Below are 24,214 nucleotides of genomic sequence, written 5' to 3' on the forward strand. Positions count from 1 at the left end.
TTGGCTCCAGCCCCCCCCCCCCCCCCCTTCAGCGAAGCGACCCGATTTCGGATAAGAGGTACAGAAAATGGATGGATGGATAATCAACAAATAACTATTATTGATCTGTGTACTTTGGTGTGTTGGTTCACCTCACACTTCACTTATTAGTGTTATTTCCAGCTGCAGCAGGCAACTGTTGGCAACAAAAAACCTCACCCACTATACATCACAGCAGACTACAACAGCCAACAGACAAAGTTAACAACGAACTGGTGAACAGAGTGGACTTGGCAGCCATTGAACCAGATCTCTATCTCATGAGAAAATCTTCTCAAGAGGAAATTAAAACAGGGATAAAGGAAAGTAAATAATGGACTTATTAATCAGAAGCATGACTCATTTCGCTGTTGTTCTGAAGCTCTATGATGTGATGTTACTTCTCATAAATGACTGGTCCAGCAGACTCTTACTTCAGCAGTTATATAGGAACTTCCAAAGAGTCCTGATCAGGACAAGACCAGTGCAGTAAATGTCACAGTGTTATGAGTTCACTTATAAATTAATACAAACAATGATGTCTGAAGCAAATGAAGGTAGTGTTTGGACAGGTACAGACTGCATTCACAACACATTCCTGCTTTCAGTAAATGGACCGCTTATATATTTAAAGTCTTATTGACCAAAGCGCTTTACAATATAAGCCACATTCTCCCATTCATACACACAGTCGTTCAGCACTTACATCTACCTGTAGAGCACTTCTACCATTCACACACACACTCATGCACTGATGAAACAGCCATCAGAGGCACATTGGGGTTCAGTATCTTGCCCAAGGCCACTTGGGACTGGAGGAGCCTCCTAAGCAACAGCTGTCCTCCTTGGTCTTCAAACCTATCCCAAGAATACATGACTGTTATATTACTGTACTTCAAACAAGGGAGAAAGTTAAACAGTACATTTGCTTAAAGTGGAACTGCAATAATTTCATACATGGAGCTCAAGCACTCTTCACAAGGAGCTGTACGCAGTCTGTGTAAACAGTTCTAGAGGGAGTTTTTCATCTTAAGCTGGAGGCTGTTGACAGAAAGTCTGTGATATAAACTGAAGGTGTGGAGTTTGAAGGAGAGGGCTGTTTACCATGGATTTATTTTAATTGGACACTGAACCTGAATGGAAAGTGCTCCCCAAGCACATCATGCTGTGTGGTTCTCTCTTGCCTGGGTTTTTACAAAATAAAAGATACGTGATTCATGATTTAAAGGTCCCATATTTTACACTCTTTAGTTGTTGTTTTTTTTTTTTTGAAGTGTTGATATGCATAAGAAGATATAGTTGTGGTTTAAGAACCAAAAACCATCTCAGAGTAATTTTACATCTCCTCTCTCAGGCTTCTCTCTGGAGCTCTAGTAACAACAGGTTGGTGAGCCAATCAGAAGAGAGACTCTGAAGCCTCAGTGAAAATCAACTGTTTTATTTATTGGTGTCATTAAATTGTTGATTTATTGATCCACTGCTCAGTAAAGAATTTAATGCAAGCTTGTTTTTATTGCAGTTCTACTGTACTCCCTGTGAAAACTTGTCAATTCTAGTTTCATTTTAAGCAAACTGCGAGCTCAGTCAGTGATGTCACAGCAGGTGTTGTACCTTTGACAGCTGATTGGAGGACAAAAAAAAAGGAAAAAAAAAACATGCAAAAAGCTTCAACAGCAGTTTTCATCCTTGAGAAAAAACTGCATCTCTTAACTAAAGGCTTTTAATACTTCTTCTTTTGAAACCTGACTCTCCTCATCTGAAAGTAATAGGTTTAAAGGCACTAACAAAGTATGTGTGAGAAAATAAACATCAACTCCCTGTGCTAAAATGTGAGACAGCTACATACCTACAAATATCAAGCAAGTGGGCTGAAGAATTATGAACTACACAGTGAAATAAAGAATGTAATAGAACCAGTTTACAGCACTCTGAGTTCAGTTTTGGCTTTTCTGATTTACTTTTTCAAAATCTCCAACTACCAGAGAGGAGCACAACTCTCACAGCTGATGAAAACTGAAAAGGAATAAAGAAAAAAAAGGTGACTGTGTAAGTTTCTTTTCACCTCAAACAAACAAACATGTTCTTCCTTGGAGTTCAGTTTTGGGTGCAGTGTTACAATCAGCTGATACAGCCTGTGAAACCCAGTCGCTGGATTCCAGCTAGTTCATATTTCCTGTCTGAACCTGATGCTGAACCTGAGCTCAGCAGATGCAACTGCAGTGAAAATAAAAACAAGACAAATCTTTTGGATGCTGACGCAAATACGAGTTCCCTGAAACTGACTACTTTGGTTGCCTGGATGCTTGTCACCATCAGTGAGGGAAACTTACGAAGTACATTTATTCAAGTGCAGTAATTCAAAATTTAATCAGCGGTCTCTTACCGACTCCTTGTGACATTTCAAATGTCTATGATTTATTTGCAGTTTCCACCAAAGAGACATTTCCTTTCTGAACTTCTCACATGGTTTCATTTCAGTAACAGTCTTAACCTAAAGGGATGAAATTACCTAATATTTCACAAAAAAGCAAGAAAAGTCCAAAAAAGTGAAAACAGATTTGAAATTGTTTTCCCTCTTTCCTCTCGCATTAATCATCTCACAACCCATCAGATTTATCTTGTGACCCTTTGAAGGGGCACAACCCCCTGATTGGAAACCCTGGACTAAACTTCAAACTTAAACTTCAAAGTAAAATTCAATATATCCAATGACGTCAGTATTAACTTTTACTTTGAGAGTTTATGTACATATTGCCAATAATATGTCTGTACTTTCACTTAAGTAGGATTTTGAATGCAGGATTTTCACATAGTGGAATATATCTACATTGCTTTATTAACACCTTTACTTAAGTAAACAATGACAGTGCTTCTTCCAACTCTGGTCACTGTGATCCCTCTTTATGAGTTAGACTGGTGACCATGACAACCAAGGTCTGGTACGTCTGCTGCCGTAGGGGCACTGTTTCAGGAGACAATCTTATGGGTCGTATCAGAGGGGTACAAAAAAAAAACAACCTATATGATTGTTCATGTTTCAGGACATTGAGGTTGGAGGTTGTTAAAAACCGATGATGACCTCCGTTCATCACTCTGTAGGCATGGTGTGAGACACATGCTGTCTGACAGAGCACACATTTTCTTATATGTCTGGACGGGGATCAGACACTCTGAACGAAGAGAGCTATATCTTAAAGGGATATAATGAGAACAGCATGTCAGAGTGCATTAAAAGTACAGAGAGAAACTGTACAAGAGGAAGAGGACATGAATGCAGTCAGATGGAGTTTTGAGGTTCTTCAGCATTTATGGCCAAACACATGTTGCCTTGCTCTGATGGGAATGTGAAAAATGACTGTGGTAGTAACACATATGTATATCCTCAGGAGATAGATATGCAAACACGCCCATCCCGTCATGCTTGGCACAGGACCTGTGAGGCTGTGTGAGTATGCTTTACATAGATTGATGGGTAGAAGGTGGTGTGTGTGTGTGTATGCTGAAGGGGTTGAGTGTAAGTGTTTCTGGGAAACAAACCACCAGTGCGTGGAAAGGTACATGAGAACATGCTGAGCCCCCCCTTCTCTCTTTTTTCTTTCTCTGTTTCAGCCACAGGTCGGTCACCCTCCACACATCACCCATCACCTGTTTCTCGGGACCTTGGTGTCCTGCTATATATGGGACTCCTCTGGGGCTGTACATGGTGGGGAGAAGAGGCTGCTCATGTTTGCACAGCTTGCTTGATTCCTGAGAAGGGTGGACAGTTTACATGAGCTGCTCAACTTCTCACACTTTTTATTTTTTTATGTTCATTTGTTTCCTTCACAGGTCAAAGTCCAGACAGTCGACACATGGAGAGGAAGTTTAATGGGTCTAATGGGCCTCCAGGCTGTGATGGATAGACCTTAGGTGGTGTTGCTTTTAAATCCTTGTACATTTCTGTGAGGGGATCTCAATGTTTTCATGCACAGACTTTAAGACATTATATCCAAGATACAATATATTTAATGTTTCTGATTAAACTATACTAAAAATGATTTTAAAGAGTGAACTTGATCTTCAAAGAATGGTTAAATGCTACTGCAAACTCCTCTTAAAGGACTATTTTAATAGTTTTAATAGTTTTTAAACACCTCTGTCCACATACTTTTGTCTACTTTTGGTCTGAGGCTGTTTGCATGGTTTGGACAGGGCGCTCAGGAAAATCTTAATGCTACAGTATGCAGTGATAATTTAGACGACAGTATGTCTCCAAATGTGTGTTATTTTAGGGAATGCTTTTATAGCAGACTATAAATCCCATTGGATTTGGCATGTAACTCCCAGCTGAACGTATGACTCTATTATATATGTTCCCTTTTTTCTGCATTTCAGATTTGAACCAAAGAACATCCTGGAAGATGAGAATGAAAACATTAGTTCAGATTTTGTTTTTTGTTTTTTTATTATTATTTCAAATAAATATACTCTAATTACAGTAATACAGTATTTTTGGTATTACTACATCGCTAGCATTAGCATTAACAGCTGTTTATTTACCAGTATCGCCAACAGCTTCAGCCATTGTTGCATTTACAAGACAAGAGGTTATAATCCACCCTATGAAAAGAGCAACTTACCAGGGCAGACTGGATGCTAAAGTGACTCTGTATCGGAAAGAGTCAAGACAGGCCAACTGGGCCAGGGCTAGCTAATTAGCATGCTAACTTCAGTAGAAAAAAAGAAGTGACAGAAGCAGAAGCAAAACACAAGACCTGCTTCCCACCACTGGAGACAGCTCTTGGTGAGTAAAGGAATGAAGTTTGATGCTGAAGAGACTGGTAAGTAAACAGCTGCTAATGCTAACGCTGGCTCTGTAGCAACAGCAAAACTTACAAATAGCCCCTTTAAAGGTTTAAATTTCGATACCTAGACATGCTATAAGGATGTGTCAGTAAACTACAGACTCATGTTAGAGCCCAGCTGTGGGTCTTTGCAATCGCATATATCAAAGGCAGATTTGCTGTTTAGTTTTTATTTCTCATGTCCTATGACCAGAGGAGTGTAGCTACTTTACATATTATCATAACAGAACCCACTGGAGTTTCAGTTTTTGGGGATTTGAGACTCTCTTTGCAACCACGCACAGATCAGGCAGTGCAGCTGCAAAGGGATAAAACTCACATTTTTAACATAACTGGGGCTTAAAATGAATTTTGTGAAAACGAGAGGCGAATCAACGGCTCCTAATCTTTACTAGCCAAGACTGTTTTTTTTTAAAAATAAACTCCAGTCAACTTTTGAACTTTTGAAAAGTTTATTCACATGAGAATAAAACACAGCAATAACATTTGGCGTCTTGGCTCTGGCTCCTCACATAACTCCCTGAAGCGTATTCTTACAGTAAGTAATCCTTCAGAGGAAGAGCAACTTGGGAATATTGATATGTAATGGCCTCCTATTAGAGACTGCAGCCAGAATGGAGGATGCGGCTGTGGTGGTGGGGATGATCAAAGCTGAGTAAACAGCAGAAGTGATATTCACAGGGCACCAAAGCAGCAGCAGCAGCACTGGCAGAGGAGAACCAGGATGTTTTGATAGTTTGTATAGACTGCCAACCTGCCTGGGTGTTGAAATATGTGTTTCAGACAGTGGAGCATGTTGTGAATGAATGTAGCAGTGCAGCAGAGTTAACTGCCTGAACAGTCACAGCATCCACCACAGTGTATTTATTAGTAAAAATAAAATATATAATATAACTGTAATATCATCACAAATGCCAGGAATATGATGTGTTGATGTGTGGGTGGTAAGGAATCAATGTAAAACTGATGCAGGGTTAATGAGTCACAGTTAACAGTGAAGTCGAAGTATTTCTGCTTTAGGGAGTAAAGCATGACGAAGCATGCAAAGATTATGAGGTGAGTGTCTTGTGCACTGGTGACCTTGGATGCTCCCAGCTGGAGGGAAGAAAACAGATAGGAAAAAAGCTGTAATTAATTTCAAACAGTTTATCACAGAGACATCCCATTCATGAATATACCTCGCGCTGTGCTACACTCTGACACTCACTGTCATATCACCAATTAATCCTGCTTATTTATTTTTTGCTCCACAGTTCGCAGGCTCACAACTGTTTAGCAGTCATGTGTACAGGAATGTGAATAACAAGTGGGTGACAAATTAAAGGAACAATCTGAATAAATAAGTGGAGATAATTCATAATATAATAGAAATAATAGAAGGAACAGGGGAATGGAAATGGTGTAAATTGCATACTATGGCCTCCACAGTCAGCAGATCTCAATGCAATGAACAATTTGTAGGCCGCAGACAAACAAAAACAAGCATGTCCAAAGCCCCCGCAGCCAGAAATTGAAAATATTGTTCTCATGTTGGAAGAAATGTAGAAGAAGGAGGACAGGGTAGCAGCTGGGGAGGTCTGGTCAGCATTGATTTGAAGGACCAGCTCTAATACTCATGGTCTGACACTGTCCACTACCAACATCTAAATGAGAGGAGGAACAGTGTTCATCTCTCCTGAAGAGATCCAGACTTAACAATCTATGTTAAGGGGCACTGTAGCTGTTCTGGAGGCTTGTAGTGGCCCAACATTGTACTTTTTCATACAATTACTAACTAATTGTGTTGCTGTTTCCTTTAATTTACCACCTATCTGTATGTTCTGTATTAACATCATGTACCAAATATGACCAAAACCAGGATACCGTGCATACTTATGATAACTCATTGACAGACATCATGTTGTTAGAGTAGAAGCTGAGTGAAGATGAATAAAACTGAAGGAAGCTAAAGTATCACAATGACTTTTGGCGATGAAAAGATCAAAGTTCTCAAAAGCAGCAATGGCTCAGGGCATCAAATGGGCAGAATCAGACCTGGTTCAGTTCAACCTGCTCAGCCAAAAAAACACCCAGTGTAGCAGCATCTTATCCTCTGCCTGCTCATCAAACATGAGCTGGCAGGTTTGTCAACATGCCCCCCTCCCTGCACCGCAATACACTAACACACACATGAAGGAACCAAACACAAACAACACATAATCAACAAAATTATCATCCCAGGAAACAGATGCTATCAGTGCCACAGTTCATTACTCTTGGATCGTTCGCATGGATGCTGATGAGGTTTCTCAGGGATCCACAGTACATCAGCCTAAATCGAGCCAAGTACTAATTAATCTGCACTAACCCCCAGTCCCACCGAAAACAGGAAGGAACAGAGAGAATATGAAAACATTTTTCGACATTAATTACCACACAAATGAGTTCAATTTAACTGGTGGCAACAAACTCTTCAGCTGTGAGGGCAATGATCAGCAGCTGCAGAACATTTAGTGTCTGCCAGAGTGTTCCTCTGCACGACACCCTGCTGAAAAGCGCTGCATCATTTCTGCTTTTGCACAAATTTTACAGTACTTTGGCTCACTATGGTATCACAGTTTCTGTGATTCCTGAAATACAATCAGTTCTAGTAATGACTAATCATGCTAACTTTATTCTGTCCCACACAGTCACACAGCAGTGGGTGTTGTGAAACAAGGGGGCAGAACATAAGTCAGCTCTGTAAATACTGCTGACTCACAAGCTAAAATAGAATCACGACCTTTGTTCAATTAAAGACAGTTTATTTTTGATGGACTTCGCAGAGCAATGTTGTCAATAAAGTCCCACTAAAATAAGAATATCATAAGTCACACAGTCGCTGCAACCACGCTGTAGTCAAGCTGCATGTGACTTCAGTCTGCATGTGCTGTATACTATCTGTCTTGAATTGTCCTGGTGAACTGTGTACACCTCAATATTTCCTGTGAAACCAGTGGGAAAAGTACTTAACTATCCTACTCAAGCACCTGGATTACCTGATTTTTGATAGAAGTGAAGTTTATATACTGCCACCGTGTTTACCAAATATGATTTGAAGGAAATGCTGTCCCTATGTTAATGATGTTCACTGGAAACTTTTTCCATCTCTACCAAGTGTACCGCACAGAGGTTGTATGAAAGCAGTAGGGGTGCATGGTGGGTGTGCAAAGTACAGGACTGACTTGAGGGTGTATCCCCCTGAAAAGGTGGGTAGGTGGTTTGATACCAAGTGGCAACTCACCATGATGTCACCCATTGGTTTGTGAACTCCCGTATTGAATTTTTATTTGCCCGTCGCCATCTTGGTTTTTTGAAACCAGAAGAAACCATATTTGGATGAGAAGGTGGAGCTGAGGAGGAGTGAGGGGTGGATCTGACCTGCTCTGATTGTGTGATACAGTCTGTCAATCACATGGTAACCCCGCCCTAATGCATACCCTGCTTTATGGTCTATTTTCCTCTAAATGGGACCATAATTTAAAAAAAACATGTATTGAAGAAGACTTGAAACTAGAGATTGAGACCATAAACTTTTAAGGAAAACATTAACTGTGGTAATAAATCCAGGGAGAAGAAGAGACATTTTCCCATAGACTTCAATACAGTCAGACTTCTTTTTGCAAACAGTGGAGTCGCCCCTGATGGTCATTAGATAGAATGTAAATTTAAGGCTCTTCAGCGTTGGCTTCACATTTCAGACCTAGAGTCTATGTCCATTTTTATGAACAGTCTATGGTTAAGATTACCTCCTCTCCCCTAACTTGTGTGTGATGATGGTAGTCGTATATGGTTTTGGAGGCCTTGTTAATGTTGCTGCATCTGAACAACAGAGAATACAATTCATACTCTGTCTATTGGAAGTTGTTCCCCAGCACACTGCCATGCACGAAGGTGGAGCCTCAGCCTGTTGGAGGTGTGGGGAGGCCGAGGACTTTCCATTTCTACCTAACCTATGTGTATTGAGGGACTCTAAGGGGGATCTCTGAGCCCCAGACAGGGTGGATCCACACAGGCATTGTGCTGGGACGAAAGCTCCTCATGAATGAAAATGGAATGGAAGTGAGTGGAAATCTGTGGATCCTTCTTCATTCTGTTAATGTTTTACTCAGTTAGGTACAGTGTCAGTCTATGAAGAACTGACACATACAGTGGGATCCGCAGTGAACAGTGGACAACTAAACACTTCAGTGCACCTTATAATATATAGAATATCCTGTTCAGGGTTTGTGTATGGTTTTCTGTTACTCATTGTGTTGTGATGCAAAAAGTCAATAAAATAACAAGTGCGGAATTTGATCACAAATCCTTAAACTTAACCAAGAAAACATGAATTATGGTGTAGCTGATATGAGTGGATATAAGTGGGTGTCATGGGGGAAACATGTTTCCAGTGTTGCCAATCAACAGATACACGTAGTCATTAACACCGTTTCCTTATTATGTTGATTAAAAAAACACCATTACATTTCTCTTAAATTAATAGAAATCAGTAAAATATAAGTGTAATTTCTAGGAGACCAGATTTGGTTTTCACAGAAACAAGACTGGAACCAGTTTCTGCCAAAATAAATAAATAAACCTAATAAAAATGGTTGAGCATAGGGTTTGTGGATTATTCATTTGCTGTTAGCATCACAAACTCCAGTCAGTTCCATCAGCCTCAGTTATGTTGCATTGGGTGGTAGCAGAAATCCAAGAGACAGACACCTAAAACCTGGACCTGCGTGGCTATAGGTAAAGTGAGTGAGAACATTTTTGTATTAACTTGATCACTTTCTGTTCCCACGAGTAAACACTGATCTGCCAAATGAACCAGGACTGAAATCAGAAGAATTAAAACTCTAAAGTACAGCAAAAAATCTATCACAGATTCTTTCAAATTAATCATTGAAAGTTGAAATTTGATCCCTCAGCATCTTTTCTATACCAGGAAGATTTCTCAAAGATAGAAAGCAATAGGAAATACCCATGTCATAACCTCAAAACCGCCACGAGAGTATCTTGTAATACTTCCTTTTCCAAAAACAGTACAATACTTTGTCATAAAATGTAAGCAGAATAGTCATGGCTAACTTACAGGGTCTCTACACCTCTGAGAATGACATCATGAAAAGTTGTTTTGGTGACCTTTCATAAAACACAAGACAGAAAGTCAGGACATGACAACAGTAAGGGAATAAAACAAATGTGATGAAAACAAAAGTTACGCAATAGAAACTTGAAAAAAAGAACAAAATCAGCTGCTGTTAGAGAGCAGAGGCAGGTGTGTGAAACAAATAAAGACAGCAGCCGCACCCCCCACGCTCTCTGCTCTGTGTTAACTACCCATTGTCTCACTCTCCCCTGCATACTTGTGTCAGTATTTTTCCAGAAATCATGCATTGTTTGAACTGGCCAAACACTGCTGGAGGGCTTTTTTGTGTCTGTGTCTGCATTTGTGGCTGAGTTGTGTTTGCATGTACAGGATGGGGGGATGGAGGTGTGATGGTGGGGGTTGTGTGTTTTTGTTGGAGCCCTGAAATGCCCTCAGTCGTCATTTCACTGTGTTTCTGGTTCTGAAACTCAGGAAACGAGAAACCTGGCTGCGTGTGAAGAAAGGTGACAGCTCAGTAAAAAGAAAAGGTGCTCAGCTGTAAACATGTAAAGTTCACAGTGGATATGTAGAAACTTTAATATGTTAACAGATACAGAAAAGGGATCAGGTATAAATGTTTAATCTCTCTCATTACAGTGTATATGCTCATAATTTGATGCTCTAAATTTGTGGGAGATTATTATTCAAATGAAAAATGACCCCTGACCTTAAATGTGAATTCATTAAAGGGAAACTGATCATGAAAACCATCCTAGAATGAACAGAGAAAATATCACTAATATAGTTTCTGCATTCACTCAGATAGACAGACTGAATTCTCTGTTGTTCAGATTCAGCAATGTTAACAAGGCCTCCAAAACATATACGACATGGTGAAGCCAGTGCTGAAGAGCCTTAAATTTACATTCTATCTAATGACCATCAGGGGGCGACTCCACTGTTTGCATAAAGAAGTCTGATTGTATTGAAGTCTATGGGAAAATGTCTCTACTTCTCACTGGATTAATTACCACAGTAAATGTTTTCCTAATGCGTTTATGGTCTCAATCTCTAGTTTCAACATGATGTTCATTTTTTAATTATGGTCCCATTTAGAGGAAAATAGACCATAAAGCAGGGTATGCATTAGGGCGGGGCTACCATGTGATTGACAGACTGTACCACACATAGCGACCTGTCTGACAATCAGGATAGAGAACAGAGCAGGTCAGATCCACACCTCACTCCTCCTCAGCTCCACCTTCTCCACCAAATATGGTTTCTCCTGGTTTCAAAAAACCAATGTGCGATGTCACGGTGGGTTGCCACTTGGTCTTAACTGAACTTAGTCTTAACTGAAAAATGACATGCTAACAAAATAGCCCTGGCTCTAACAATAAACCTCCTTACCAGGAAAAAAATATCATGCATGTCAGAAATTCTGTCCTGGATGTGAGAAGTTTCAGAATCAGAATCAGAATCAGAATCAGAATCAGAATCAGTTTTATTGCCAAGTATGTTTTCACATACAAGGAATTTTTTCTGGTGATTGGTGCAATTGATCAGCAACAGTGGGGCTCTCTAGCCTTGTTGATGAGGCTAATAGCAGATGGGAAGAAGCTATTTTTGTGGCGAGAGGTTTTGGTCCTGAAGGACCGCAGCCTCCTGCCAGAGGGGAGTGTCTCAAAGAGTTTGTGTCCAGGGTGGGAGGAGTCAGCTACAATCTTCCCTGCACGCCTCAGAGTCCTTGAGGTGTACAGGTCCTGGAGGGACGGAAGATTGCAGCCAATCACCTTCTCAGCAGAGTGGATGATACGCTGCAGTCTGTTATTGTCCCTCTCCGTGGCAGCAGCGTACCAGATGGTGATGGAGGAGGTGAGGATGGACTCAATGATGGAGGTGTAGAAGTTCACCATCATAGTCCTTGGCAGGTTGAACTTCTTCAACTGCCTCAGGAAATACATCCTCTGCTGAGCTTTTTTGATGAGGGAGCTGATGTTCAGCTCCCATTTGAGATCCTGTGTGATGGTGGTTCCCAAGAAGCGAAAATGCTCCATGGTAAAAAGTTGAAAACCAACCAGGAAACAACCAGGTAAAAATCAACCTGTAGGTGAGAAATGTTAACTCATCTCTGACAAATCAAACTACTGACCAAGAAAAGTTGACCCGAGCAGAAAATCGCTCTCCTGACCAGGTGTGTGAGCGACTGTGCCAGATCCACAGCTACTTTAAAGGAGTTTTCTTTGAAACAAACAAAAATGAGGTCAAACAAATTGTGTTTGAATGCGTTTCCTTCCTCATGACACATTTAAACAAACATTTCAAATCCTGCATTGGTTACGTCCATGATTACCAGTTGGCAGTCTTCTTCCTCCCTACCCTATTTGGTGCAGCCCTACAGTTGTAGGCACATTACTGCCACCTGTTGATCACTGGTATTGTGTGAAATCATTGGGAGGACTGTGTATCACCTGGACAAGGCAAACAACCAAGGCTTGGACCCACCCATAAATAAACAAATCTATACTGTAATTATAGCTCAAAAACTCCACAGGGGACCTTTAATATTCAGTCACACCTGAAACATTGTGAAAAATGGCAGGTTTCTGAAATACATTGTTGGGTTTCGGTGTTTCTGGTAGTCAGGTTGTAGTTTGTGAAAGCGGTACTACCTGCAATCTTGGCTACCGATCTCAAACTGAGAGTAGAAACACTGAATATGTTTGTGAGGCAGCAAGATAGCATTATTTAAATGAATAGCACAGTGATGGAAAACATACTCAAATCCTTTACTTCAAAATTTATATGTCAAACAATCAATGTTTTTACAGAAATAAATGACAAATATTCTTACCTCTGCTGGTATTTAGTCATGTGGACTGTGTTGGTTAAATGATCCAGAGTTGTGAAATATTGTGAGGCACACATGATGTCTTCTTCTTTTATCTTTCATAAAATGTGTTTCCAATAAAAACTGCTGCCTGTAGAGTTTCCACAAATTCCACTCTCTTCCAGTGCACTTGTGTGATGGCATAAATAGACTGATATGTATGGACAGTTTAAGAGGGGACAGGGGGAGGGGAAAAGGAAGAAGAGAAGAGACACAAATAAGAAGAAAGGGAAAATAAGGAAAACAGAAGGGACAAGAGGAAAACTGCTTGAGCCAAGCCATCTTTCAGTCTCACTGTTTCTAGGTACGCCAAGTCTTCAAGTTTCTCAGTAAGACTGTGGACTCCATGAACCAGAGGAATATTTACGATTATTTATGGCTAACAGATTGGATCTAGGGTCATGTGTTTTGTATTTGAATCTTACAGAGGTTTTCATTATTTTTTATTATTAAGTTAGAATGGAAACATTTCACCATTACAAGCTGCTGACTCCAGATATTGATCATGCACCAAACAGAGAGTGCTGAAGTGAATCAGGCCTGTACGGTGGCCCTGAGAGCTCAACACAGTGCAGCTTAAGAAAACACATGCAAACAGACAAAACACAAACAAATTCAGAAAACATTAGGCAACACGTGCTGCAAATACTCTCAATACAACCAAATACACAATCACGCTGCACATAGACACAACACAACACAAGTGTTTCCAGGGGGCACAAAAAGTGATGACCTTGTTTTAACTTCAAAAGTCACAAAGCACTGAAAAAGCAGTGCATTGAGGTGTTTGAACTCACTGGTGGGTTACTATGCTGTGTCATTTCATTTTGAGTTGATGGCATCAGATGAAATTTACAATGACATTACAAGAAACCGTCAAAATATTGGAAGATAGAATTACAAATATAAAAGCTTGGTGTATCACAGATTTGCATTCAGCATTAGGTTAGGTATTAGGTTATTTATTTTCAGCTGAATTTATCTTTTTTTTTTTTTTAAAGGACATCAAAAATGTGGAAAATTCTTGGTACAAATCTGAATGAATCTGATTCTGAATCTGAATTATATTACATTAGTTGCTTAACCTTAAAGGAGCTATTTAAAGTTATGCTATTGCTACATAGCAAACATTAGCCTTAACAGCTGTTAACTTACCAGTCTAGATGACATATTGTGAATTCAGCATCAAACTTCATTCCTTACTCACCAAGAGCTGTCTCCAGCAGTGGAAAGCAACGCTCTAGTTCTGCTTCTATTTCTCTGAAAAATATGCAAAACCATCAGTATGATTCCTAACTATCAGGTGATTTGCTTGTGTCACTGCATCAGTTCATTACTTCTTTCTGAATCTTCAAAAGAGCAATGTTACCAGACTTACTAAAAAGACCGTGCCATCAGACAGGTCATCAAAATGACCAGGTTTTGGGATGTGAACATGATGAGCTGAGTTGTGACAAAGAAAGTTTCATGCTGTGGCTCCTCAGGCTAGTTTCATAAAAAAACAGTGTGGCTGGCTGTACTGCTGCAGCTTTGCCAAACACTGAGGGTCCAGGTGCTGCTTTGCAAGTGATATTAGTTGCCGCTGGTCAGAGTGTTTTCGTGTTGTTGGTCCAGCTGCATTGTTGTTAAAGGGACTTTGAAGCAGAATTAAATTCAAATTCATACAATCCAAACAGAGTTTTCTACAATAAACTAGATATTTACTGTATTTCACAATGAAGAGGGAACTCTCTAGAGAGGTTTTTGCAGCTTTATTCACATGAAACCACAAACCACAGTCTAGAGAGAGGGAGGAAGAGGAGGAGGAAGAGGAGGAGGAGGAGGAGGAGGAGGAGGAGGAGGAGGAAGGGAGTCAGGGTTGGTTAAAAAAAATTAAAGGTTAATACAGCCTATAAAGCAGCATCAGCACATGGATGGAGGGGAATGGAAAAAGAGGCTGGTGAGGGCAGATTGCCGCGTCACCTAAGTCCACACAGTGAGTCATTGCCTGTAGATAAGTCAGTGCGTTTTATGAATGGCAGCTGGTGACTCAAAGCTGGAGGGGGGCTTCCTGCCTAAGTGGAAAATGACAAACAAGGACGGCCTGCACCAGAGGGTGGATGAGCAGACTACAACCACACAGCACAAGTGAGTGATAGGGAAAACACATTTTCAACCACACAGGCGCTTACTTTACAAAACAACAGAACTAATTTGTAGTGAAAGCTTCCCTCTCATGTTCAGTTATAAGCAGCGACTCGGCAGAGCGAGTTGTAATGTAAATGTATAGCGCGGCCGATACTCCCTACAGCACCGTGTTCACAAAAACAGTGTCCAGGCTGCTATTACCCAATTAAAGTCTGGCAGAGGGAGAGTCTTTTCCACTGTGCCCAGATCAGCAAGAACAGGATTTAAAGTTCTAAATGCTGATCTCCCCACTAACCACTTCTCCAGTGATGGAGATGGAAAACATCTCTGGTTGGAGTCACCATCGGGATGCCCACAAGACTGAATTGAGGAAGTCAGGGATTGGAATGGATGGCAAAAGAAATATGTTAATACCACTTTCTTTAAGTGCTATCAAAGATTAGACATCCATTCTGACTACAGCGAAGCAGTCAGGTTAATAACCACCTTTACTGTCACATTAATGTATGTACCTGCTGTTAGAATATCATCAATCAAGACCTTATAGATATTCATGTGTCACTTCGCTCAACTCTCTATTCTACTTTTAGAAATACATGTTGTTTTTAATATTAATTAAAGTTGTGAGCAGCACAGGCAAAATTCAATTCATCACCATTGTATTGTGATGAATGCATCACTATAAACTTTAGTATGTAGTTACAGCAGATTATAAACTATCTGCATAGTTGAGAAACCACTTAATGTAACTATAAACTAAAGAACCAAATTCACCCTCCACCACACAGCACTATCCATTCTCTGCAGTGTACTCAATGCAGTTAATTATGCTATCTACACCTTATATTGCAGCTGTATAATCATATGGACAGACTGTGGGATGATGTGACACTAGGCACAGACGTCTCATGCATGTGTCGCCCATATGCATGAGGCATAATTCTTGAAGATGCCGGGATGACGTCTTTGTTTTGACATTTTGAAAGTGAAGATGTTTCACAGCAGGTGAGTTGAGTCATGTGATTCTCCTACGAGAAGCTCTGGCGTAGGGGCTGCTCGACCTCTTGGCCCCTGGGCTTTAGGCCCTGTAGTGTCATTTGCTAAGTTTGCATTCATAACTGGGTTTAAATGTCATAGTTCCTGGTGAGCTTCTGCAAACTGTGGTACCATATTCTTAAGGAGTTTCCTGCCACTCCGTGTTCTATGGTCTGGAATTTATTTTATTGAGTTTGTTTTGTATTAACCGTTATTTTCCCAGCTGCTTTACTGTATTTATTGTATTGTACTGTGTTATTGTATTATACATTACTGCACTATTCATACTTGCTTCACACTCCAATGCAGCCGTGTTTTGTTTTAGAATAAAAACAACTCACTTTCCTAAAATAAATAATCACCCCTGGCCAGTGCAGACTACTGATGTGGCCTCATAGGCAGCATTTATTTTATAATTAAAATAAAATGCCTTAAACCAGAAGGTGGACCTGGCATTTTTTTTTTTTTTTTTTTTCTCAAACTACTGTTCCCAAGGTTAAAAATAAATTCTTTATCTATTATCTATTGTAGATAGTGGAATTTAATGTGCGAGACATGTTTGAGTTTAATGTAAACACAGTATTACCAGCCAGGCATAATCAAATTTGTCATAACATTTTTACACATAAAGCACTTGAAATCTTCCTTTTTGATAAATCTGTAATGCACAGTTTGACACGTGAAATTCAAGTCACCAGAAACAGATATAGCATTTAATACTCTTTATTCATTATTTCCTCTTCAAACACATTTTCCTGATGTACAAGTACATTTCCATTCCAAGGAAAAACTCAAGTGAGGTAAAAGTGCTGAAAAATGAAATAGTATAATGGTTGTAACCATCAAAGTCACTGTCACAATCACAAAGCTGACAAAAAAGCTCTTTTGCATTAACTATTTCAAAAAATATTTAGTGCCACAAATTTCATATTTTTCCCCCACTTTTTAAACTTGTATATCCACAGGCATCCCTTCATACACACATGCAAACGAGCACACACACCTCCACACTTTAACGTAAACACAAATCTGCTGCAAAAAGAAAAAAAGAAAAGAAGATTTCACAACTCTTCATATAGAAACTGTAGGAGAGCTTCCAGAGGGCCTCCATCACGTTCCTATTGTGTAAGACTTGTACTTCAGACAAGCGCGACCACTAAATATCTAATCCACAGCTTTCTCTGCACCCCCACCAGAAAAGAATACATCTACAGGTGTCGAAGGAAAAACACACTGTACTAATAAACAAAGGCCCAATGAAGTAGGGCGACCAATGGTGAGGTGAGTGAGAAGTAACAGGATCAATAGCAATGACAAGTTTACAGCAGAAAGAAAGTGGGGGTCAGAAAGAAAAAAAAAAAAAAAAAAAAAAAAAAAGTCAAAATACACTTCATCTTCTTTCTTTTCCACATCCTTCACAAAAAGTTTGTCTATTGACATACGTCAACCCTGACGAAGGAAATGATTTAATATGAGTCCTGCCACTTCCCACTCTCATCTAGTGGGGACTTAAAGCTTTCATTAACAGAAACACATTTTCAGTCGTCAGAGAAAGAAAAGCCGCAATAACCGTAAACACGTAAAGTTAGGGTGGACACAAGCAACGCAGAGGATTTACATTCTAGGCTACATTCACCATCGACTGTCTGGAAAATGCAAGTTTTTGTTTGTTGCATTTTCTTTGACCTCACTTGTAACTTATTTTGTAAGCGAGCGATGTGAAGAAGAAGCCCAACATAGGACTAGTCCTGATCATGCTCAGCAGACTTCAACTTGCAACTGGGAACTGCTGCATAACTGGGCCGCTGGTTTTGAACGCGTCTCCAAGCTCTGATAAAAATCAATTGATCATCACTCAGAAGAAGAATTTCAAACTGAGGAATGATTGAGAGATTCTTGGCTGCCATTCCATGAAAGGGATTTTAGCACTAAATCAATGTCTTGTCCCCTGGCCTTCAAACAAGGCAATGATCATCTCAGGCTTAAGAGTACAGTGATAAATCCATCTGTGAGCACCAAGCTGGGAGGGGACTCTCCACAGAGTGATTACTAGTTTCAGAGCATCTGGATGCACAGATAAAAACCCAGCACTGCTGTCAGGCCTGAGCAAGCTGAAGTCGGCTGGCTGCCTCCACCTTCAGGTATGATCTACCCTAATAATAAGAACCTTTAGTTTGGGTAAGAAGAGGAGAATCAGAGTTACAATTAATGCAACAAAAAGACACAAACTGAAAGTGAGTATTAGGAGGTGATGTCAGGGGGAGATTAAACCAATTGACCCTCCCAAAAACAAAAAGGGACAAAACAAGGCCTGCAAAACACAGTATGTCCCTGAGAACCAGCTCAACTCCCTCAGCATTTGACAACATTAGCTTATTTACATTCCTCTCAGGTGGCTGGGTTTGGAGTAAAACAAGGCCTCTGTAAAGTGCTTCTGTTAGTACGGGGTCTCTGCTGAGTGACCTCCAGCTACTGTGCCATGGTATGGCTCGTCAGTGCACTTCAGGTATTGCTTTGGTTTGGATGGGGACAGAACTGTCAGCAAAATAAATTTAGCTCGGTTGTGTCGGAGCAGGCAGAACTGCAATGCTTGGCGGTCCATTAAATTAAGGGTGTTAATATACAACATCTGTTTCAACAATCAGAATGAGTCAAAAGTTGGATTTCAAAGGCATTAATGTGAGACTGAAGTCAAAATGGCTGCCAGTGACAGCAAGGCCCAAACTTGAGGGAAAAGACAAAGAAGGGAGTAAAACAAAATGGCTGAAAAGACTGACAGGAATGACTAGACAATGGTTTCACAGAAAAGTATTGTTGGGACTGAAACTAAGAGAAAAACTTGGTAAAAGAAAAATAAAAACTCAAATTTCAAATTCAAACCAAAGTTATTTTGCTACCCCCAAAGTGTGTTCATTTTCCCATAAACTAGTTTCAAAATACAATGATGAGTCTTGTATCATAATTAAGTCTCACATGGTTTAAAGGGGCTGAAAAGAAAAGTTGCTCACCCTTTCCCTCCTGGTCACCATTAAAAAACCCTTTAAAAAGCTACATCACTCTCCAAAAAGTGAAAGGCACTTGAGTGCTTCAGTTGCTGGTTGTAAAGCAGACTTTGGTCCAGAGTGGGAAAGTGTGTGGCACCTCACATGTTGTTAAAGACTATGGCAGTTCCCATACCTAAGCTCAGCAGCTGAGCCAGCACATCATGCCCTGACCTGCAAATGAAGCCAGGATGACCGTCCTCCAACTATTCTCCTACCAGCCAGGAGCTGTGAACCAGGCAGATAAGAGACGCTCCTGGTTATCTGGTATAAACATGAGCCACATTGAGACGAGCAGCAGCAGCAGCAATGCAGTGTGCAGGAGTAAGCGAGGGCTTCTGAGGAACTGAGGCCTGGGGGGGGGGGGGGGGGGGGGGTTCGACACAAAGCAGCTGCTTGTTTAAGAACAACCTTTCTCCTCTCAAACCTGGATGCGATGTTGTGAGGACAGTGAAGAGGAGAGATGACAGGTTAAAGTCACAGCTTAGCCCTTCTGCTAGTAATGCCACACTGCAAATGTTCAAAATTCTCAGATAATAATAGGCTCAGCTAGAAATAGAAATTCATAGGGTTGGGGGTGGAGTGGGGGAGCACAGCTGGGGTGAGGGGCCTTCTGGTTGTAGATTCCACGATAAATCAATATCCTAGTCCAAAAGGGGAGAGGTATCCCTCAAGCAGACATGCTGGCGTTTCTCTGAACATACCAGTTGAACTCTGAGTTGTCTGTCCTCCCATGACCACAAAAGGGGTTCAAAACACTGCGTGGTCCCAGCAGGCACCAGTAAGGAGAGGATAGGAAGTGATTCAGCTCCCACACATGTAAGGTTGCAGGACTGCTGCTGCTGCTGCTGCTCACACAACCATCCCTGGTTCCCTACTCTAAAGGTACCTCCCCTGGGGAAAAAAAAGGATAATTATAGTCGGCCTGTAGTTGGAAAGCCAGACTCTGAGCTGCGTCAGAGGAGGATCCCATTTCAGAGCTGCTGTCGAGCCTGCAATGGTTGTGAGGGACGACCCGGCAGGCCCACCATGTGCTGCTCCTTTTAAGGGAAGGGACAGCCAGTCAGCCTGTCACTCCAGGACTCCCAGCCAGCTTTCGCTCCAGGCAGTGAGGCCAGCCGCATTCTGTCAACAGGCCCATGTTCACTCTGACCTGTCAGCCAACCTCCCACAACAGCCAGAGGATTGTGACATCTGGAGGTCATTGGTGGTGGCTTTGGAAGTGACTTAAAAACAGGGAAAAATAAACTTCTCAGACACACAGGAGCCCGTCTATCTGAGGCCTAAACTGTCTCACTGCAGATTTCCAAAGCCAGTCTCGAATGAAAAGTACAGGGCTGAGTAAACTGGATAAAGGGGGAGGAGGGAAGCTTGTCCAATACTGAAATTCACAGTGGAAATAAAAATACACACATTTTCTCTCTCATTGTTTACAAATCACAGGCACTGCCGGCTTATTACGGAGAGCACCATGTCTGAGCAATATTTACGTTTCAAAATTAATTAAAACAAAGTGATTCCTCTCGCTTCCCCTTCATTTGTGATGTGACCAAGTTATTAATATAACCACCTTTCTTCTCTCCCCAGTGACCTAAACATTAACACCAGTGCTCTGCTTTTTGTAGTTTCTTTTTTTGTTTTTTTTTTGTTTGGTTTTTTTTTTTTTTTTTTTTTTTTTATAAATTGGGCTGAAACCTTATATACTACCCCTCCCCCAATAACACTATTTTTTTAACATTTTCTCTATTTTTTTCTGCCTTTTCACATTTTGTTTTGTTTTTCTTTTTTTTTTAAATCACAAGAGAAAACCAAATTTAAGGCTATAACATTTCTTATTCCCTTTCTTCAAAAACAGCCCATATTAAATTACTGGGGGGTAAACCTGGAGATTAAGGCACAAAACACAACTCCATTAAGAATAAGGTTGATATGATAAACAGGGAAACAACCAAACATGATGAGAAAAAAATCTAAATAACACTTAAAAATATCACTTTCTATTCAATGACCTAGACACCTCTGTAGATAAGGAATGAGAAAGGATTGCAAAAAACAAAGCAAAACACTTGTCCACTTAAACATAATTGTGCCTTGAGAGGAACATAACATTTATTGCCTCTATATTCAATTTTTTTGGGAGTTTTTTTTTTTTTAATTCCTTCTCTCTTCTCAAAAGCAGCAGCGCCCTCTTGTACATCCTTCCACATGCTTGATTTGTCAGTTACATGGCAGCCATGTTGGAATGTTCTGGTTAGCCACATAGTAGTTGCTGAAGTTGTGGTCTCGGACATAAGGCGCTGGCTGATAGTAGCAGGTGACACAGGACGCATCTGGGATTGCATTCTGCTCCGCCAGCACTCGGAAGGCCATTAGCGAGATGAGGTGGAGGGTCTGCCGCCGCTCATGGCCCATGAGGCACACTGTGCTCTCGTTGACCACTCGCCGCAGGATCATGAGGTAGTCGTACTTGCTCTTTTCCTCACCTATAAAGTGGCTCTGGAGGTAGGCCTCCACCTTGCGCTGCTGCTCACTGATGTCTGGGAAGTCAATGAAGAAGCGTGAGCACATGTACCGCTCAAGGGCTTTAAACTCCTCCTCACTGGCAGGCCGAAATTCTCGCACCAGCAGATTGCAGTATTTCAGCAGGCCACCACCTCGGATCTCTTCGGGCCGCTTGGTGGCAATGAGCTTGTTCCGCAGGTGACTCAGTGCCATGTTGAAGTCCCCATACATGCTTTCTCCACTCACAGTGGGGTGAAACGCTTGTGACATGGGCGTCTGTGCCAGTTCGTAGTAGGCAAGCATGGAGTCCAGCACAATCTGAAAGGAGTCCACACTGAACTCAAACTGCCGGCGTATTGAGTCCACAAACTTCAACTCAACATTGCGGCCATTATTGTTGGAGAGGGAGATGAGGCTCCAGCGGTCCTGTTCTGTGTTGACCTTGACCAGCTTCTGGACGTAAGCCTCTTTGAGAGTCATGGGTGTAATTTTCTCTTTGTTCACACCCTCAGGCAGGAAGTCCAGCAGGGTACCCAGCACCACATCCTTAATGAGCCTGAACTCTGCCTCGTGGGGCAGGTCCACCCTGAAGATGACGTCCAGATCCTTATAGCTCCAGCCGAGATCCTGGACCAGCACATGGCTGGCTGTGGAGCCATTGAGCCGTATGTCCTTTACTCTGATGCCGCTCAGCTCCAGGCGGGAGCGCACCCATGCCACAATGTCTTTCAGTCGCACCTCCAAGGTGGGGAAGTTCCCCCGTCCATGAACAGGCACAACCTCTGTCAGGACTTCATTCAGACGGCTCACCTGCTCCCAGGACAGGACACTAACAGAACAACTCTTTGATTCCTCCTTGTTGTCCATCTTCTTGTAAGGTTCAGATTAACTAAGATGGCAGGAAAGAAAAAAACACATCATTGATACAAACCAAACCAAATCTACAAAATCAGATAGCTTGAACCCATTTTCTTTCACATCAATTCAAAATACTAAAGCTAAACGGTGAGTCAGGGCTGCGTCCAAGGTTATCAGTGACTAACTTGGTCATTTAGTTGTTTGGTCAATAAAACATCAGAACATTGTCACAAATGTCAACCCCAAATTCCCAGAGATAACTTCAGATGTCATGCTTATAAACATCGGCACTGACGTTTGGGTCTTAAAAAAAACGTCTAAAAAACATTGATCAGAATGGAAACAGTTGCTAAACCTCGATCGACTCCTGAACCGACAGAGTAACAGCAGCACAACAAATACACGTCTCATATCGATGACTCCGGTCGCAGCGCCGCTCAGATATCCCCTCAAACAGCGGCAACGCCAGGAGCCCGCTCGGCACGAGACAACCTGCTCGCGCCCGGTGCCGCGGTGAAGGGCAGAGCGCGTGAGGCTTCTAGAACAGCACGCGCGCCCGGCCTCCGTTCCAGAACCGCTGAGGCGCGAGCCCCGGGCGGCCCGAGCCGAGCCGAGCCGAAGCCGAAGCCGAAGTGCCCCCGTTAATGAGCCCACGAAGAAACACGACAGGTCACTCACGCACTTCTCTGCGACCCCAGCACTAATTATCCGCTCCAGCTTCACGCATCGATTCACCCGTGCCGGGAAACGTTTGGTTTGAGCCCCAACGTTTCGTTACCTGCTCACCGTTGTTTAAAATCCAGCAGCGGACTGGGCTCTGACACGACTTCGTGTTTCCGTTGCGCTGCCTAGACAACGTTACGTTTGACTCGACATCAACCCATATGGCACCAGTCCCTCAGAAAAGTCAGCAAAGTTACTTTAGTAGACATATATTAAGAATTCAGTTAAAACAGTGCACATGTTACGTTAAAGTCTCCCAACTGATATCACGCTTTTGAATAATGGCAACGGTTTGGGTAAACTTTAATTTAGCGAATCTGAATTTGCGTTACTTTCCCAACAACAGAGTTAAGCACGGTTTCTCTGGACAGAAACAGCAAAACGGTGGACGAAAGCAGTACATACGTTTCCAAAAGGTAGCTCTGAAAGCATTCAAAGTCCGAAGATGAAGACGTTAACTTGGCATTCGTGCAGACGCCTCCACATAATCCACTGCCTGAGAGAAAACACACACACACCGGGACCCGAGAGGACCAAGTATTTAAACCACCCTGTCCGCTGAGGACACGCCTGCTTTATACAGCCGAAGTACGACCCACTAAAACGGATGCACAGCCGTGACATGACACAGTCCCCCTGTCTATGTACGGTGACTTCTACGTTTTAAAAGCACATCACGGGTAATATATTTAATTTTATAATCAAGGTGAAACAGAGACTTTATATATTTACCCGAAAGTCCAGCTTTCATCGTCAACGGTTCAAAAAGTGGTAAAATCGTCGAGTTTGACTGTACCAATGCGCCGAGCGAAGCGTCTGATTGGTCGACGAGGTTTTTGCGTTGCTAGGTAACCAGGAGCCTCTCCAGGCAAGCAACGTTCCCTGGGACTGAAGTTGTTCAGGAGCAGCGGTTCACTTCAGACCGTCCTGAGCACACACTGCTCATTTTGTTAAAAAATAGGTTAGCTTTTGGCTCGAATATGAACATTTGCTAGTTTACCCAAGTCTATGAGAGTAAATTCAAAATGTTTGAGTTTTTGACTGTTGGTCAGGGAAAAAGGAAATATGAATTGATGTTTGC

General features: G+C 41.6%; 1 protein-coding gene across 4 annotated transcripts; it reads right to left on the bottom strand.

The window, feature by feature from the left end:
- Nucleotides 1-16,716: 16,716 nt before the first annotated feature.
- Nucleotides 16,717-24,007, bottom strand: tent5c (terminal nucleotidyltransferase 5C). 4 transcript variants are annotated; one of them, XM_071482023.1, is made up of 3 exons: nt 23,866-23,898; nt 23,539-23,629; nt 16,717-22,441 (listed from the first exon to the last, which is right to left on the bottom strand). In XM_071482023.1, the coding sequence occupies exon 3, from the start codon at nt 22,417-22,419 to the stop codon at nt 21,268-21,270; it is 1,152 nt and encodes a 383-aa protein (XP_071338124.1). In that variant the 5' UTR covers nt 22,420-22,441; nt 23,539-23,629; nt 23,866-23,898; the 3' UTR covers nt 16,717-21,267. The 4 variants fall into 4 exon arrangements, with proteins under 4 accessions (XP_071338124.1, XP_071338115.1, XP_071338107.1 ...); XM_071482014.1 differs by lacking the exon at nt 23,539-23,629 and having other exon boundaries at nt 23,866-24,007; XM_071482006.1 differs by lacking the exon at nt 23,866-23,898 and having other exon boundaries at nt 23,539-23,743.
- Between the last annotated feature and the right edge of the window lie 207 nt (nt 24,008-24,214).

This window comes from Trachinotus anak, unplaced genomic scaffold, assembly GCF_046630095.1.
Source record: "Trachinotus anak isolate AG129_WGS33_773 ecotype Australia unplaced genomic scaffold, CSIRO_AGI_Tana_v1 ptg000001l, whole genome shotgun sequence".
NCBI lineage: Eukaryota > Metazoa > Chordata > Actinopteri > Carangiformes > Carangidae > Trachinotus > Trachinotus anak.